The sequence below is a fragment of the Sarcophilus harrisii genome, chromosome 2 (genome assembly GCF_902635505.1).
Source record: "Sarcophilus harrisii chromosome 2, mSarHar1.11, whole genome shotgun sequence".
In the NCBI taxonomy this organism is placed as follows: domain Eukaryota; kingdom Metazoa; phylum Chordata; class Mammalia; order Dasyuromorphia; family Dasyuridae; genus Sarcophilus; species Sarcophilus harrisii.
In genome coordinates this window covers 565,559,133-565,579,385 of record NC_045427.1, presented here as the reverse complement: position 1 = coordinate 565,579,385, position 20,253 = coordinate 565,559,133, and the positions used below count along the sequence as shown (strand labels likewise).

The 20,253-nt window shown below is 33.2% G+C and overlaps 1 protein-coding gene across 3 annotated transcripts in view; it reads right to left on the bottom strand.

Annotated features, from left to right (window-relative positions):
- The window catches only part of MXI1 (MAX interactor 1, dimerization protein), a 104,393-nt gene that overhangs the window by 39,158 nt on the left and 44,982 nt on the right, over positions 1-20,253 (bottom strand). For 2 of the 3 annotated variants that reach the window (XM_031955828.1, XM_031955826.1), the window contains exon 3: positions 10,805-10,834. The exons of the other annotated variant lie outside the window; for it this stretch is intronic. In XM_031955828.1, coding sequence (XP_031811688.1) covers positions 10,805-10,834 — 30 coding nt within the window. The remainder of the gene's footprint in view (positions 1-10,804; positions 10,835-20,253) is intronic. 3 annotated transcript variants of the gene reach the window in all.

Below are 20,253 nucleotides of genomic sequence, written 5' to 3'. Positions count from 1 at the left end.
TACTCAGTTCCATAGACCTCTCTCTGGGTGTAGATGATTCTCATCATCATAAGATCATTGGAACTGGTCTGAATCATCTCATTGTTGAGAAAAGCCACATCCACTGGTCATTGTATAATCTTGTTGTTGCCATGTACGATGATCTTCTGGTTCTGCTCATTTCACTTAGCAATAGTTCATGTAAGTCTTTCCAGACCTCTCTAAAAATGATCCTACTGATCATTTCTTATAGAACAATAATATTCCATAACATTTATATATAATTAATAGCTTATTCAGCCATTCTCCAACTGATGGACATCCATTCAGTTTCCACTTTCTTGCCATTATAAAAAAGGCTGCCACAAACTAAATATACTTCTTTTGAAAGTCAGAGAAACAAGAATATCCCTTTCTACCAATTAAGCAATTTTCTCCACTTTTAAAAGCACCAAAATACTGAACTTTTGTAAAAGCCAAACCAAAAATGTTGTAATTGTAAAAATAAACACAATTTTTTTTAAAAATTGCCTTTTCTTGTTGTTCACTGGCTAAAATTCCTCACATTATATTTATGTCTATCATGACATTTCTATGCACTAAGGCCAGGGCTTAGCAATAGGTTACAGACTCCTGACCACCACACTTTGCCAGTTCAAGATTTATTAAACTTGCCTTTTAGTGAGGTTAAGCCTATCATATATATTTTGGAACAAATTATTTTGATTGCCTAATCAAAGTTGGATCTCTCCAAATATCTAAAGATCCATTAAAATCCTAAAAGTGGAAAATGGCAAGGGGCAGAACTTTTTTTCTTTTAAGAGTATGCCTGAGGAGAGCAAAGACAGATTCCCACTTTATCATCAGTACTTCTATGAAACTGGCATAAATGATTATTAATCCCACTACTTCAATGTTAGAACATCCCACCAAAATGTGTTCCCACTTCCTTCAAATCCATCCTATGTGTACACATGTGTACTTAAATATACAATTCATGTGCATACATACAAAAACACATACACAAAAAAGCACACACATACATTTTCCAAATGCAGAAGAATGATCCCATCACATTACTGTTTCAAAACTTTTCAGTTTCCCTTTTGTATAAATATGGCATACCCAATATATATAATGGTATAGCCATTCAAAGAGCTCCTCTGGCTCTCTATTTACCTCCAAAATTATACATTTATGTTTAATTAATTAATTAATGCCCTTGTTTGCCATTTAAAGCTTTTCATATCCTAATCCCTTCCTACCTTTCTAGTCTTCTCATATTTTACTGCCCATTAACCAGGGGTATGCTTATAAATATTTTAAAATCAGCTCTCTAGAAGAAAAAAAAAGCATGCTGGATACATTTTTAAAGTTTCATTTATATTATTAACATTTCCTCCACTACCTTAAGTATGAACAATTAACAAAATAATAATTCAAGCCCTTAGTTGTAGTGTTTGCCAATTTCTGAGGTATAAATACTTACACTGAAATTTAATAACAGGATGTACTGGAAAGAGCTGTCTCCAGCACGTCCTTGCCTCTACTGCATTTTATGATCCAGTTACACTGGCCTACTTGCAGGTCCTTGAACAAAAACACTCCATGACTGTGCATTGCCAAAGGAATCCAGGCATCTGATCCTTGGAAGCCTTTGCCCCTTCACCTGTCTCTTGATTTCCCAGGCTTTCTTCAGGACTCGGCTCAAAGCTTTTTTTTTTCTGTAGGAGGACTTTCTAGATTTCCCTGAGTGACAGTCTTCCCTCTTAGATTACCTTCCATCTAATTACTACATATGTTGTATGTACCGCGGTTATTTACATATTATCTCCTGCCAAAAATGTTCACTTCTTAAGGGAAGGGGTTGTTTTTTGCCTTTCTTGGTATCCTCCAGCACTCAGAACAGTACCTGGAAAATAATAAGTGCTTCATAAATTCTTATTTACTGACTTTATGGACTTACTACTCTAATACTTAGGCAGCATGGTATTTAAAATGTATCCAGTCATATAACCAGGATTTGAATCTAGCTTCCTTACGCTGAACACTTTACATGGTCTTGATAGAGTTAATATACTAATTTCTCAGTTTCTTCATCTGTCAAATGATGATGAGTGTCTCAAAGTTTTTATTCCACAACTTCTTTCAACAATAAAAAAAAAAAGTGTTGTGACCTCAAGGATAATTTAATATATGACTCATAATCTTTTTGGTTATTCAGTTGTATCCAGTCATGTCTCACTTTCTTGTGACCCCATTTGGGGTTTTCTTGGCAAAGATACTAAATGGTTTGCCATTTTCTTCTCCAGTTCATTTTACAGATGAGGAAACTGAGGTAAACAGGTTTAAGTGACTTGACCAGGGTCACACAGTAAGGATCTAAAACCAGATTTAAACTCAGAAAGATTAGTCTTCCTGACTCCAAGCCCAGGGCTTCATCCACTAAACCACTGAGCTGTGCTATATTCTTTTAGAATTACTTAGTACTTAGAATAACTACACTAAGTCCTTAGAATAATTACAATGATAACTTTTGTCCCCAAAAGCCCCAAATTAAAATGCATATTATATAATTATGAAACATAAATTTTACTCTATATGTCACTATGAAAAATCTAAATATAAAATTATAATAGCACCTTCACAAAAACTGATAAAAATCTTATAACCAAATGCGAAAAAACAGACCATAATGCAATAAAAATTACATTTGAGGCAGCTAGATGTGGTGAATAGAGCACAGGCCCTAGAGTCAAGAGAGCCTGAGTTCAAATCCAGCCTCAGAGACTTGATACTTACTAGCTATGTGACCCTGGGCAAGTCACTTAACACTGATTGTCTTGGGGGGAAAAATAATGATTTTTAAATACATTTGATAAAGAAGTGTGGAAACATACATTAAAAATTAATTAGAAACTAAATATCCTATCCTAAAGAATAAGTGGGTTAAAGAACAAATTATAGAAATTACAAATAATTTCATTAAAGAGAATGATAACAATGAAACAGCTTACCAAAATTTATGAGATGCAGCCAAAGCAGTATTAGGGGAAACTTTATATCTCTAAACATTTACACCAATAAAATAGAGAAAGAACAGATTAATGAATTATACTAACTAAATGCACACACTAAAAAAAAAGCTAGAAAAAAGGCAAATTATAAATATCCCCAATTAAACATCAATTTGGAAATCCTGAAAATCAAAGAAGAGAATAATAAAATTGAAAGTAAGAAAACCACTGAACTAATAAATAAAACTAGAAGCTGATTTTATGAAATATATATATATATATATATAAAACAAAGGAGTAGGTGGGTAAAACTGTATATAGAGCAGCCAAACCTGGAGTCAAGAGGACCTGAATTCAAGTTTGACCTTAGACACTTGATACTTAACTAGTTGTGTGACCTTGGGAAAGTCACTTAACCTTGAATGATTTGCAAAAAAGTAAAAAGAAAAAAGAAGAGAAAAAAACAATAAAACAGGTATACCATTGGTTAATTTCATTTAAAAAACCCAACCAAACAAACATGCCAAATTACCAGCTTTAAAAAAAGAAAAGGGCAAATTCACCAACAATGAAGATAATATTTAAGCATTATTAGGCAGATTATCTTGTTCAATTATTATGCCAATAAATCTAAATGAATGAATATTTACAAAAATATAAACTGCATAGATTAATAGAAGAGGAAATAAAATACTTAAATAGTCTCATCTTAAAAAAGAAAGAAAGAAAAAAGAAAGAAAGGATGAAAGGAAGAAAATAAACAAGCCATCAATGAACTCCCTAAGAAAAAATCCCCAGGACCTCATGGATTCACAAGTAAATTCTTCCAAATATTTAAAGAAAACTAATTCCATTACCATATAAACTATTTGGAGAAGAGTCCTACCAAATTTCTTTTATACACAAATATAGTGCGATACTTAAATGAGGAAGAGCAGAAACAGAGAAAGAAAACATTAAACAAATTTCTCTAATGAATGTTGATGTGAAATTTTAAAATAAAATACTAAGAAAAGATTACAGCAATACATTACAAAGATTATACAATATAACCAAGTAAGATTCATACAAAAAATGCAGGGCTAGTTAATATTAGGAAAACTATTAGCATAATTGACAATATCAATAACAAAACCAATAAAAATCATTTGATTATCTTAATGGATGCAGAAAATTTTTGGACAAAATACAATATGCATTCCTTTTAAAAACTAGAAAGCACAGGTATACTTTCTATATTTATAGACTATATATATTTTATAGAATATATATATATATAGAGAGAGAATATAGAATAAGGAATTATTAAGGAATGACTTATATGACTAGTAATCATCAGCAAGCATCATGTCATGGGAAGAAGCTAGAAGACTTCCCAATAAAATAAAGAATGAAGCAAAGATGCTATTATACCATTATTATTCAATATTTTATTAGAAATGCTAACTGTAGCCAAAAAAAAAAAAAAGGAAGAAAAGGAAACTGGAGGAATTAGAAATCGGCAATGAGGAAATAAAACATCACTCTTTGCAGATGATATACTTAGAGAATTCTGGAGAATCAAGTAAAAACTAGTTGAAATAATTAACAACTTCAGCAAAGTTGCAGGAGATAAAACAGAACCTACCATAAGTAACCAGCATTTCCATATATTGCCTAAAAATTCCAGCAGGAGGAGAAAGTGAAATTCCACTTAAAATAACTGAAAACAATATCTACCTGTCAAGACAAACCCAGGGACTATATGAACACAATTACAAAACAGTTTTCATGCAAATAAAATCAGATTTAGAGAACAATTGGAGAAATATTAATTGCTTATGGGTAGGCCAAGCCAATAGAATATGAATGATAATTCTATCTAAATTAATTTACTTCATTCCATACCAATCAAACTACTAAAATTTTATTTAATAGTACTGGAAAAAATAGTAAAAAAAAAATCATGTGGAAGAACAAAAGTCAAGAATATCAAGGCAATAAGTGAAAAACATTTGAAGGAAAATAGCCTACCAGCACCATATCTCAAACTGTATTACAAAGCAGTAACAACCAAAATAATCTAGAATGGCTAAGAAATAGAATGGTGGATCAGTGGAACAAAATAGGTATACAGTATACAGCAGTAAATGACAATGATGTCATTTTTGATCAAAGACAGATACTTTTAGGATAAGAACTCATTATTTGACAAAAATTGCTAGGAAAACTGCAACACAATTTGGTAGAAATTAAGTAGAGACCAACAACTCACATTATATACCAAGATAAATGAGTACAAGATTTACACATAAAAGTTGATATCATAAACAAATCAGGAGAGTATAATATAATTTACCTATCATATCTAAGGACAAGGAAAAAATTTATGACCAATCAAGAGACAGAGAACATTGCAAAATGTATAATGGATTATCTTGATTACATATAAGTAAAACGTTTTTTGCACAAACAAAACCAACTAAAGCAAAATTAGAAGGAAAGTAGAAAACTGGGGGAAAAATTTGCAATCTGATGAAGGCCTCATTTCCCAAATATGTAGGCAACTGAATCAAATTTATAAGAACATAATTTCCCAATTGTTAATGACCAATGGATATTAATGGGCAATTTTCAGAAAAAGAAGTTAAAACTACTCATAGTCATATGAAAAAGTGTTCTAAATCACTATTGATTAGAAAGATGCAAAGTAAAACAACTCAAGTATAATTTCACATTTATGAGATTAACTTAACAAAAAAGGAAAATAACAAATATTGCAAGGGATGTGGAAAAACTGGGACACTAATGTTGGCAGAATTGTGAACTGATCCATCCATTCTGGAGAATAATATGAAACTGCCCAAAGAGGTGTAAAATTGTGCATACCCTCTGAGTACATTAAATTAAAAGGATTTTGTATAAACAAAACCAATATTGCCAAGATTAGAAAGAAAGCAGAAAATTGGAGAAAAAAAAATTAAATCTCAGCTTCTCTCCTAAAGGTCTTATTTCTCAAATTTTTTTTCAAATTTATAAGAATATAAGGCAATTCAGAAATGTTCAAAGGATACAAACAAGTAGTTTTCAGACAACTTCCCTCCAAGTTATATATAAAATCATATATAACTATGATCTAAATAGCAATTAGAGAAATGCAAATTACAACTCTGAGGTAACACCTCACACCTATCAGATTGGCTAAGACAGAAAAGAAAAATGCCAAATATTGGAGGGGATGTGGAAAAATTGGGACACTAATGCATTGTTGGTAGAGTTATGAACTGATCCAACCATTCTGGAGAGCAATTTGGAACCATGCTCAAAGGGGTATAAAACTGTGGGTAAATGCCACTACTATGCCTGTATCCCAAAGAGATCAAAGAAAAAGTAAAAGGACTTATATGTACAAAAATATTTATAGCAGCTCTTTTTGTGGTGGCAAAGAACTGAAAATCAAGGGAATGCCCATCAATTAAGGAATAGTTGAACAAGTTGTACCATATGATTGTGATAGAACATTATTGTACAATAAGAAATGATGAGCAGGATACTTTGAGAAAAACTTCAAGATTTACATGAATTAATGCAAAATGAAGTAAGCAGAATTTCTTTCACAATAATAGCAATATTATAATGATGATTAAACATGAATGACTTAGTTATTCTTAATAATACAAAGATACAAGACAGTTCTAAAGGACTTACAATGCAAAATGCTATCCACCCCCAGAGAAAGAACTGACAGAGTCTAAAAGTAAATCAAAGCATACTTTTTTACTTTATTTTTCTTGGGGTTCTTTTTTTTTCCTTTGTTTCTTTTTATAGCACAATTAATATGGAAATATGTTTTGCTTGTCTTCTCAATAAAGAGGGGGAAAATTTAAAACTCAAAATTGTTTATATGTAATTGAGAAAAAAGTAAGCCATGCTCAAAAAAATTAAAATGACCTTTAACATAAAAAAATTATATATATATATATACGTATGTGTGTATATATATATATATAGTTATAGTTATAGAACTAGTTATGAAACAATTAGAAATATTTTGTATGGCACATTCTGCAGTATTAAAAGAAATAACGTAGCAAGACCTCATGTGCTAATTATTATCTATAATACATATTCAATTTATTTTGTTGAATATGCATAAATTTTAATTAAGTTATGTCTTGAAAGATGTTAAACATAATATAGTTATGTAAACTTAATTTTGATGTTGGATTTTTTATGGGGACAAAAGTTTGAAATAATTGGCTCAATATCAAATGCAGTTTTAAATTTTATTCTGCATGGAATTTGTTTTTGTATTTTTACTTAAGAATGAAATGAAAATATTCACACAAATATCTTATAGAAAATAGTTGTAGAATTTCACAAGTTTGTTAGCTGAAAAATGTAAATTCATTAAAAAAATTTTAGCCACCTAACCAATTGAAAAAAATGAATCCCCAGTTATGTTATAAAACATATACCTTTTTTGTGGGCATATACCTTTTTGTGGGCTAATGACAAGTAGAATTTGACAAATTATATGACAAATGTTCAATTGTATAAAGTGGTTCTTTTTTTAAAAACAACATTTATATACAAGCTAATCTTTAAAATAAAAGGCTCTCTTTGAACCTTACTTTCTTCTTTTCTACCAAGTGGCACACAGCTACACTCTTACAAAATCTTTACTGAAGGACTGACCAGTGCTGTCAACGAATTCATTTGAAAAATCTGGCAGATCTTTTTAATAGTGAGGTGGTTTAAGCCATTTTGGGGTCTTCTGTGATGAAGAGAGTCATCTGTACCCAAAGAGAAGACTGTGGGGACTGAGTGTAGGATCACTTCTTTTGTTGTTGTTTGCTTGAATTTTATTTTTTTTCATTTTTTTCCTTTTTTATCTGATTTTTTTTTTTTTGTGCAGCATGATAATTGTGGAAATATGTATAGAGGAATTGCACATGTTTAACATATATCATATTACTTGCCATGGGAGGGGGGAGGAAGGGAGAAAAAAATTTGGAACACTGTTTTGCAAGGGTGAATGTTGAAAATTTCTATGCATGTGTTTTGAAAATAAAAAGCTTTATAAATAAAGTGTATATATTAGTAGAAGGGAAAAAAAAGAAAAATCTGAAGGATGTTCAAATCAGAAAACAGTCTTAATATTACACTATAAGGTTTGTTTTCTGAAAATCATCTGTGATGGATTTAAGATTGTTTGTAATGTGCATGCTCAGTGATTATGGTTTTCAAAATGCCTGGTATTTGGCCTACCAAGAATGCAAAAAGAAAAAAAAAGGCAAAATTTTGATCATGTGATTACATAGTTGATGAGGCACAATTACTGGTTAAAAGAGGGGAAATAAGAAAGCTATTTTGGTTCAGTGTACAAATATAAATAAGGGTACATGCAGGTATGTGTTCATCCATTGGAAATCACTTTAAACTCAAAGGCTGAACACTCCTAGCAGTTTGGAAACAATTTGATCACAAACTGCATAACATGCTATGCTTAGTCAGACTTGATCACGTTAATATAACTGCTACATGAACAATGAAATCATTGTGTATATGATCATGACATATAGAAGTAAACCTATGTTGCTTATATATGTACATACTTATTGTTACAGAGTAAAATATACTTGTAAAGTAAGTAGGAAATTTTTTACTGCTTAAGTCACTATTTAAAAATTCCTTGAGCCATCACTGAAAACCTTCAAGGAATTCTCAAATCTCTTACTGGGAACTACTCCCAATACTACACAAACCTATTTAGTTTTCTCAGTTGAACTCTTCAACAAGCATTTATTTAGCTATAATATACAATGTATGAAGAAGAGTGATATAAAATAAATTTGGAAAAAGAAGTTGTTGCCAGGTTATCAGAGGTTTTAAATGTCGACTTGATTTATATTTTATTCTAAAGCTAGGGTTAAACTTTTTTGTGTGTGCCATGGACTCCCTTCAATATTCTAGTAAAGCTTTTCAAAATATTATTTGCAAAAGCATAAAGTAAAATACACATGATTACAAAGGTCTCTTAATTATAATGAAATAAAGTTTTTTTTTTCTTATCTAAGTTCATGGTTTCCCTAAATCCTATCCATTGGATCCCTAAGTGGTCAATGGACCCCCGCTTAAGAACACAGGGGTGCTACAAGGATTAAGGAAATTTAAACTTTAAAAGGATTTATCATAAAAAGATAAAGTGGAAGTAGGATGAAAAATTAAGAAGTTACTGTAATCATCTATGGGAGAGATAATAAGAGACTTTGTAGCTTTGTAGCCACATGAAGGGAGAAAAGAGGAAAGATTTGAGAGATGCACAGGTAGAACTGACAAAAGTTAACAAATACTGAATATAAGGGGTGAAGAAAGTGGAACAGCTGAAGATGATTCATAGGATTATGAATGTGGAAAACTAGAAGGCTGGTGGCATTCTTGATAAAAACAATGAAGTTGGGAAAGCAGATGGATTTAGGAGGAAGATTATGAGTTCCACATTAGAGTTTGAGTTGTTAATTTATAACTTCAGCCAAACTGAACTGGACTACTACTCACTGATCCCCAAATGCATCTTTTTTTTTTTTTTATTCTTCTCCACAACTGCATCTTTCCTCTTGCTGTTCCTTATGTCAAGGATGACCTTCATCAATCTGCTTGTCAACAATCTACCCATTCTTCAAAGCTCAGCCCAAATATCACTTACATAATCCATGAAACTTTTCCTGATCTTCCAGTTGACATAGAAAGTGTCTTCCTTTTACAACAATAAATTCTCACATATATAGAGAAATTCAGTGCTTTCCTCACATGAGGTAGACAGGACAAGGATTATCTCCCATTATATATATATATATATATATATATATATATATATATATATATATATATCTAGCTACTAAGACTTAGAGAAGTTAAGATCCTTAACTACATTAGAAGCCAGTTTAAGTTCATCGAGTTCATCATGGGCTTCCTGCCCAGGTATAGATTAGATGACCACACATATGAGATCTCACCCTACTCTGATTCTAGACTATGGCTTCTCTTGGCTCCTCATCTACAAAATAAAAAGCTTGATCTAGATTATCTTGAAAATCCCTTGAAGTTGAAAATGCTACGCTATGCATCATTCATTTTTGCATTAAAATATTCATTCAATAAATCTTTAAGGAATCTGTAAGATACCATTTTAGGCATTCTGGGGAATAAAATGATAAATAAGACATGGTCATTGCCCAATAAGTTTATAATCTACTAGTCTATGTAAAATAAATATATACATAAAGCAGAATGTTATAAGTACCATAAAAGAAATATGAAATATAAAAGATATTCAGAGGGAAAAGAACAGGGGAAAAAACAAAGGGTGCTGGCCAAAATCCTTCAATAACTTGATTGGTTTAATAATGGTCAGTGAAGTGAATATTCTTTATTTAATACTAATTTTTTCTTTACAACAGAGATTATGATAGTCCTATCAAGTAGAAAGAAACTAATGGGTTCCTTAGTTTGTGGTAACAAGAATTAACTAGTGCCTTAGAAATTTGATATCTTAGTATCATCACATATGGACCATTATTCATAACAATTAACTTATACTGGGAAAATAGAATAAAAGAGATACCATAAACTGTATGGATCACTTCTTTTGATTTAGACAGCTAAGTTTATTTAGGGGGTGGCCTTTTAGAGATTATTGGTTAGGATTATGATGTATAACTTTCTTTAAAATATTACTATTGCATATACCACATTACAATCCCTTCACATCAAAGTTGTTAGTTTATTTTAAATTATTTATTATTTTCACTTTATCATAGACTCACCGATTCTTTTCCAGCTCATTGTGTGTAGACCTGAAAGATGAGTGAGAAAGAGAGAGAAAAAGAAAGAGAGAGAGAGAGAGAGAGAGAGAGAGAGAGAGAGAGAGAGAGAGAGAGAGAAAGGGAGAGAAGAAAGAAAAGGAAAGAGAAAAAGAAAGAAAGGGGAAAAAAAAAGATTAGATAAGTTCTATTGCTGGGGGAGCAAATCAATCACTAATGATATTACTAGCACATTCCAGTGAATATCCCTAATAGTAAAGCATACAGCACCTCTCTTAATTCTACTTGCTAAAAGTGAACATCTATTCATCTAAATTTACTTACTCAGATTCAATGTTTTCTGTTTTCAGTGTGAAAATACCAGTGAAATACTAAAGCTAAAGTTATATAATTCTATTAATAAAACCAACACTGAACTGTCTCAAGCTCTTTCTTGCTATGGAGAAAGAAACTGTATAACAAGTATAAAATTAACATTTTATTGAAACCTCTAAGGTACCAATATGTGCTTAAAATGGTTAGGGCTGTATCTGAAAAGAAAAGGGGTAAAACTGAATAACTAAAAAATTTAAGATACACCAATTATTGAAATCATTGCAGTCTTTATGAATTTAAACATTTTAGTGCAATTCTGACTCCTTCAAAATAATACTATCAAGTCTATGTTATACAACTTCAATATTGATATTTTCATCACATTATTAATAGTTTCAATAATTTCAGTCCATTTAATAAATATATATTAAGCACTTCCTCTATGTTAAGTATTGAGAATGCAAAGACAAAAATAACAGTCCCTAAGAGCTTACATTGAATTAGAAGGATACATCACATACATTATTAAGTAAATACAAAGTAATTATAAAAAGGAGAATGGACAAATACCTGGAAGGTGGAGTAGAAAGGGATCAGAAAGGCTTCCCATATGAAGTGGCATCTAAAGTGGAGCCTTTGAAAGAAAGCAGGGAGTCTAAGAAGTAGACATGAAGGAGGGTGTATTTTTGCCATGGCAAATAGCTTATGTAAACTTAAAGAGACAGGAAACAGAAAAGCCAAATTCAGGGAACAGCCATTATTAATCCAGTTTGGTTGGAGTATAAAATTCAAGAAAGAGTAATATGAAATGTCTGGAACAGTGAGAATGAGATTATGAGAGCATTAAATGCCAACCCAACAGGTTTATTATAAAGGTAATAGAGAGTCACTAAAGGTAGAACAGGGACAGAACTATAGTCATGTCTGTAATACAGAAATACTAGTCTGACAGTGGAGGATGGTTTGGAAAGGAGAATTAGGCCAATTAGGAAGCTACTGGAATAGTCTAGGCATAAGATAATGTGGGACTGAACTAATGTAGAAGTCATGAGTGGAGAAAATAGGATAAATGCAAGAGATGTTGTTGAAGTAAATTTGATAAATGATTTGATTTTGGGGTGGGAGAAAAGTCAAGGATAAAAAAATTATGAACCTGAGTGACTAGAATAATGGGCCCTCAAAGGAATAGGAGATTTGTGAAAATGATAGGGCTGAGGGAGAAAAATAGTTTTCTCCTGAATATTCTGAGTTTGAAATAGTGATGGAGGGGGGAACATGATGGAGATAGAAATGTCAGATAGATAGAAATACAAGGATAGAAGTCAAAAGAGAGAGAGAGATTAGAACAAGAGATGGAGATTATGAAGTCATTTTCATAAAGAGGAGAGGCTGGAGTGTGGCAGTGAATATGATTCTGAACAGGGAGTAAGCTTAAACTGAGTTTAATCCTGCCTCACTCAATTCCCAGCTATATTACCTTGGGACAGTTACCTTTCTGAGTCTCAGTTTCCTAATCTTTAAAATTAGGGGGTCAGACTCGACTTCTAAAGTCCATTTCAGCCCTAATACTATCCTATGTTAAGATAATTATTGAGCACAAAGGAGCAAAAAAATAATATCACCAATATTAAAGTCAGATGGAAGCGAAGAGGGGCCAGGACAAAGCTTTAGATGTTGTCTACAATAAACAGATAATGATCCAGCAAGGTGAAACCAAGTATACTGACAGGGTCAAAAAATATAAATGTCAAATTAAATCAAGAGAGAGAAAAAAAATATTGATGAAGCAGTTAAGAGAGCCTTGGAAATCTGAGAGAAAAATTTTTGCAGTGTTAAGAGTTGGAAACTAAATTGCAAGGGATTAAGGAGTGAATAAAAAGTAAAGGAAATGAAGGCAATAGATTTAAATGTTTTCTTGTAGGAATATGTGTGCTACTGCAATAGCCTTGTTGTTTGGTCAGTCTTCTTGCCTCTCTTCACCCTCCTTGTCCATTTTCCACTGAGCTGACAAATTCTCCTAAAGGGCGGTCTGACCATGTCCCCTCTGCTCCTATTTTTAAAACTCCAGTAATTCCCTATCAGCTCTACAATAAATGATAACTTGCCTAACTTTCCATTCTTCTTAAATTTTACTCCCTTTGAAGTGTATGAGATCCAGTGACATTAATCTCCTTGCTGATCCTCAAATCAAAAACTTCATCTGACACTTCATCTCCATCTCCAGGCATTTTCACTGGCTGTCCTCCATGCCTACAAAGCTCTCTTTCCTCATCTCTACCTTCTAACTTGTCTAACTTCCTTCAAGTTCTAGATAAAATTCTACTTTCTATGAGGAACCCTTCTTGATCCTCCTTAATGCTAATCTTTCATCTACTGATCAACTCTAATTTATCTTGCACACATATTATTTGTACATAGGTGCTTTTTATGTTGTCTTTCCCATCAGATGAAACTCCTTGAAAGCAGGTACAGTTTCCTGACTTATTTAAAAAAAAAAACTCCAGAACTTAGCACAGTTCCTGATACATATTAGGTGTTTAATAAATGCTTGAAGAGATACATGTTGATAGATTAGAGGGACATAAAGTTTTTTAAAAAGGTTATTTTGAAGGGTGGGGAGACTGATGAAAGGACAGCTAGGTGGCAGAACTAGGTGGATAGGGATAGGCCTAGAGTCAGGAAAATTCATCTTAATGAGTTCAAATCTGGCCTCAGACATTTACTAGCTGTGTGATCTTGGACAAGTAATTTAACCCTACTTGTCTCAGTTTCCTCATCTGTAAAATGAGCTGGAGAAGGAAATGGCAGATCCCTCCAGTATCTTTGTCTGAGAAAACTCCAAATGGGACCACAAAAAGTTAGACAAGACTGAAAAAAAAATGACTGAACAACAACAAAAAGACCTATGAATGTTTATAGGTATCAAAGAATAAACCAAGTAAGAAAAAATTAAAATGAGAGCTTGAGGGGACAAGTTCTTAGAGGAGATTGGAGAATAAAAGTACAAACAGAGGGGTTGGCCTTGGCAAAGAGAAGGCTCATCTTCCTCAGAGACTGCAGAAGAAGAGAAAAGAATAGCGAGGACTATAGAGGATTTGAAAAGTAGAGAATAGAGCAAAAGTTATATCATGGATCCCTTTGGCAAATGGATAAAGCATATGGATCCCTTCTCAGAACGTTTTTAAATGAACAAAATAAAATATGTGAAGATGACCATATAAAAAGAACATCTCAAAAAGAGCCAAGACTATTGTAGTAGTCATCAAAATATTTTTTAAAAAGCTCACAGACTCCCAAGTTATAAACTCCTGGATTGAAGGTTAAAGGGAAGCTCATATTGAATAATTTGTTTTCCCAGTAAAAAAGGGTCTTCCTCTGAGAGGGCTCAAGGAGAAGTAATAAGATCAGAGATCACAGACTTAGAGCTACAAGGGACCTTACCAATTATCAATTTCAATCCCTCTTGTTTTACAGGTAAAGAAATCAAGGCTGAGAGTGATTTTGCCCAAAGATAAATGACTTACCTAAGATGACAAATCTAATAAGTGCCTGGTGCAAAAAAAATCTGAGACATTTCAGATTCCAAGGTCAAGACTATCCGCTTTAGCACTGTGCTGCTTCTTCTACTCCACAAATATCTAAGCTTCTATAAACATGGATTTAAATTAGAAGGGACCTTAGAGGACCTTGAATCTAACCCTCTAATTTTACTGATGAGGAAACTGAGGCTGAGATTGTACCCATGGAAGCAGTATGTGAAGTCTATTCTTGATTCCAAGCCCAGAACTGTCCTCTGAGTCACCTATCAGGGTAAGTGGCTCAGAGTACTTAAAGAAAAAAAAATGTTTAGAATAGAATTTGGACTCAATCAGGGAAGAATGAAAGAATTTTTGAGCAGGAGTGAGACCCCAGATGAGATAAAAAACGCATATCTACTGGGATCAGTTAAAACAGCTTCATAACTTGAGTAGCATACAAATAGACAAATGCTGAGGTTGAGGTTTAGAAAGGGGAATGCAAAAAGGAGACATGGGATACAAGGATATAGAAGAGTTTATAGCTGAACTAGTTACACAAAGGTGTAAAAGGCTTTCCCCCTTAAGGATTGCCACTCTCCCACAACGCTTTGGGATCAAAGAGACTTACTTATTGGAGAGAAAGATTTTAAGATCCTGTTTCAGGAGATTATGTGTAGGCAAGACAACATGGGGACATTTCTTGAGTAGGAAGTATTAAAAAAAAACCTTTTGGGAAATTGAGAAGTAGACTGAAGAAGGGGAAGGGTCACAGAGCAAGATTTCAGCCCATGTCACATCTCATCACATGGAGGGTTGTAGACAATGAGGCTTCCCTCAAATTAGCATCTAGATTGTACCTGTTTTTAGAGTAAGTCTGGCAGAAGCAGCAGGAGAAAGCTTTCTTCTCATTTCTAGTTTCCATACAGAGAAACTATGTTTGCAGACTTCAATACTTCACAGTTTCAGTGCAGACATTGAATGCATCACAAGACCCACAATATGGATTTCTGCTACTCATCATGAATGACTGAGCTATCCTACCTGGGGAAGACAAGTTATCTGGGAAGCAGTAAAACTACTTGTAGGCTGAGTTTGCAGCAGTAAAACTACTTGTAGGCTGAGTTTGCTTTAAGAATTAAGGGCTGCAGCGAAAGAACTATGGGAAATGAATATGAACCACAACATAGCATTTCAATTCCCTCTGTTTTTGTCTGCTTGCATTTTTTATTTCCTTCTCAGATTATTTTTACCTTATGTCTAAGTCCCATTTTTCTTGTGGAGCAAAATAACTGTATGAATATGTATACATATATTGTATTTAACATATAATTTAACATATTTAACATGTATGGGTCTGCCTGTAGGGGGAAGGAGGGGAAAAGTTGAAAAAGAGGGTTTTGCAAGGGTCAATGCTGAAAAATTACCCATGCATATATCTTGTAAATAAAAAGCTATAAAAAATAATAAAAAGAAAAAAAAAGAAAATTAAAAAAAAAGGAATTAAGGGCTGGAAGTGTTTGGCATTAAATAGAATTTTCCTATTATTTATCTTACTTTTCAATTTAAGTTGTCCATTTTCATCACTATGATGTGATGTCATACTTTTAACACTAGCTTGTTTGTAGAAAAGAGATTCAGAAATGGAGACTAGAGGAAGATTTGGTTCCCCATCAGAAAAGATGGAACACCAAGACAAGTTTTAGGAGCTTTGGGATAGATAAAGGGATCTCTACTGTTAGAGAAGGAAAATGAAGATAGAGTAGATGGTAAATGTTGTGGAGTAGGAGGGAGAACAATGAGAGGTGGAGGGAGAACAAAGAGAGGTGGAGGGTCTGAAGCTCTGAGAAGCTAAATAATAGGTTTGGGAGAAAGGAGACAGGGAGAGAAAAAGCCCAGAAAGAACCATTTAGTATTTTACCCCTGGATTCCTTGACTTAATCAACAAAAATTATGCCAAATCCATAAATTATTGGGAAGAATTCACTTAAGAGTGTTTTTTTGCAGTCCAAGAAGTAAAAGATTTTCTTAAGTCTAATACTTCCATTCTCAATTCGTCCTTTGAAAAGTTTTACGAGATTTTCATTGGGATGGGAAGAAAGGAGTGAAAGAAGATTAGTGCACATTCCTCCTTACTCCTCCCCACCTTGAATTGATGATGAGTCTCTTTCAAAAGTAAAGCATTCTGGTGATGTTATGACTGTAGCCACCAACTCTGAAAACATTCCAAAAGAAAGGAATTTCCAGTTTTAGCAGATAATGCACAATTAGATATGAAATATTTATATACACATACAGATATATATGTACACAATTTTTAAAAAAATCAAAAGAAGAGCTTGTCTCCATTTTCACAATATTCCTTGTGCCTTCCTCACACTAACCCTAATAATATTCAGGCTTAAAGAAATTTCTGGGCAAATCAGAGAGCAAGAAGAGTGCAAAAACAAATTTAAAGTTGGCTAGGTTTTTTTTTTAAGAGCTTCACCAAGTATGAAGAATAATCAATCAAGAAATTAAACCCTCTTGTGAAGAAGTACATTTGATTTAAATGCTCTTTATATTGATTTGTTTTTTTTTTTTAATGAGTATTATGAAATGTAATCCATATATAAGCAACTGGACCTTTGGTAAATAGAACATTATATTTATAGAGGAGTAGACTTATTTACCATAGCCTCTCCATATTTTGGCAATTCTAGAAATAAGATATGTAATGCATAAGATATGTAATAACTGAATTCCAATATTATATTGAACCGATTATCAAGGCCAGCACCAAAAGAACAGAGTCTGACCTACTGCTGTGAACAAAATTAAAACAGCAGGTTCTCCCCACTGCTTTCAAACAGGCGACTCTTTATTATTTATCTCCTTTCTAAAGAACAAAATGATTGCTAAGAGTGTGAACCTTTTAATCAAGTCAGGAAATTTATGCCATTTTTAGCTGTATCACTGACAACATTTCCAAATACCAACAGGCAAAAATGGAACTAAATGCTCTAATCTAATTCCTTTTCAAAATGTTCTTTTCTGTAATTAAAAAACAAAAATCAAAAGTGGGGGGAAATGATAGGAGTTAAATTAATACTTTCTTTATGTTATATGAAGTTTTACCCCTAAAATTAAGTTTACAAATATTTATCATATACCTACTATGTGCAATGCCATGAATTGCATAGGACACAACGATGAAAAACACATAGCTCCTATTCTCTAGCACATTACAATCTAGTAAGACAGATGACATGTATACAAATAACTATTTCAAAAGGGTTCCATAAAATGTGTGCAACAGAAATCCAAAGTGCTAAGAGCACTGACGTGAACTCCTCCAAAGTCATGCCCAGTCATCCCGTCCCTACCTCTATCCACTTGCCATTTCCTGTCAATTCTACCTATACCATATCTCTTCTATGTTGTTCCTTCTTCCCTGACACTGCCATCACCCTGGTGAAAGTCTTTATCATCTCGGGTTTCGACTATTTCAGGGTCCTCAAACTTTTTAAATAGGGGGCCAGTTCACTGTCCCTCAGACTGTTGGAGGGCTGGACTATAGTAGAAACAAAAACTTTGTTTTGTGGGCCTTTAAATAAAGAAACTTCATAGCCCTGGGTGAGGGGGAAAATGTCCTCAGCTGCTGCATCTGGCCTGTGGGCTGTAGTTTGAGGACCCCTGGATTTTATTGTAACGTTTTGGTTAGCCTCTTTGCCTGAAGTCTCTGATTCCAGCCAGTTTATCTTCCACTCAGTCATTGAATTCCTCAAGTGCAACTCTGACTATATTACATCTCTCCCTACTCCCATTCAACACATTCTATTGGCTCTTTATTGCATCTAGCATAAAATCTTTTGTTGAACTTTTATATCCTTTCATTATCTCGCCCCTTCCTTTCTTTCCAGTTTTCTTATATCTTAAGAGCCCCACCCATTCTGTGAATCAGTGACACTGACCTTACTTTGCCTTTATACCTGCTCATAACTAGAATATTTCCCCACCTCATCTCCACTTCCAGCTTCCTTCAAAGTCTCAGGTAAAATTCCACCTTCTGCAAGGAGGCTTCTTTAATACTGGTGCTTTTCCTCTGTGATTATAAGCAACTTATCCCGTAGATGGCTTGTTAGAATATAGTTATTTGTATGTTGTCTGCCCTCATTAGTTGTGAACTTTTTAAGATCAGGGACTATATTTTGCCTTTCTTTGTATCCTCAGTGTTTAGCACAATGCCTAGCACACAGTAGACACTTTGCTTGTAGTAGCACTACATTAAATTTAATGTAGGGAGTAAGGAAGGCTTCATGGAAGAAGCTGCATTTTCATTATGTCTTAAGAATGGATAAAATTTTGACAGACAGGGATCAGGAAAGGCATTCCAAAAGGAGAAAAGTAAAAACCTAAGGCATATTCCAGATAATGTTTATTTTCATTTTATAACAGGGCTAAACAATCTATTATTAAAAAGCTTTGCTGAGTATATGAATAAGGACCTGCTTAAAAGATGGACAAAGGATTCTCTTAGAATCAGCTTTACAAAATTAAGCATGAGAAAAAATGGCAAGAAGTTAAAAAAAACCACACTAGGATGAATAATAGAGAACTGCAATAGTGATAAAAGTGATTGAAGCATCTTTGTCTAATCATTTAGCTGTTCAAAGCAGTATGAGGGAGGGAGGAGGAAAAAGGAGAGGGAAAAGAGAAGATACATAATTATGTGGACAGAGAGAAAATGAAGATCAAAACAGTGATGACAATAAACCATTAATTTAAGTATCATACTTAAGCATGCTCAGAAATAGCCCTTCTGGTTCTCAGAGCCTAAGTATTAGACCTCATTCTTTCTAATAATGTGCCTCTAAAAGATTCAATTATACTAAATTCCTCATAAGGTTGAGATGCTGTGAATAATACAGCTACTTGTCGTATTTTATTATTGCAATGAAATAAATTTCTGAGGACAAACACTAATGAACCCTTATCTTTTTTGCCACCATTTTTTTGAATGCTTAAAACCTTCCAAGGACACAGAAAGACATTTTCTATTATTTTATTACTGAGTCACATGTAACCTTTTTCACAAAAAACAATTCTTTTGAGAGAGGCAACTTCTTGTACTTCCTCTTTGAATGAAAGTTGTTATCTTAACCAGATCTCTGACTTTTCATTGAATACAACACAGTTCTAATACATAAACTTGTAATTCTACAGGGTGCAGTTTGGTGGCATTCAAGGAAATGAAGCATAGAATTGAAATTGTATAAAATGCTCCACTTTGACTCAAGAGCCATGCCAAGACTGGGAACAACAAACCCAAGGGAATCTCCTTCAAACGTGAACACTGTTTCAAAGCATTAAGAAAATACCTCTTTCTTTGTTGAACTAATCAGTACTTCCTCGTTTTTGTGAAAATGGTTGTTTCACCTATTCTCTTATCAGTCATGATTCTTCATGTAAGTTCCCCTCTGAATTACACATTCCAGACAACCAAAAGATCTAACTAGTATCCCAAATCTCATAGTCCTTCAAAACCTATTTTCAAAGGCAAAAGACAGAAAAATGTCATCTAGATTAACAATTTAGAAACCATTCCTACTACTAAGTAAAGGCAATTTTTTAAAAGGTATT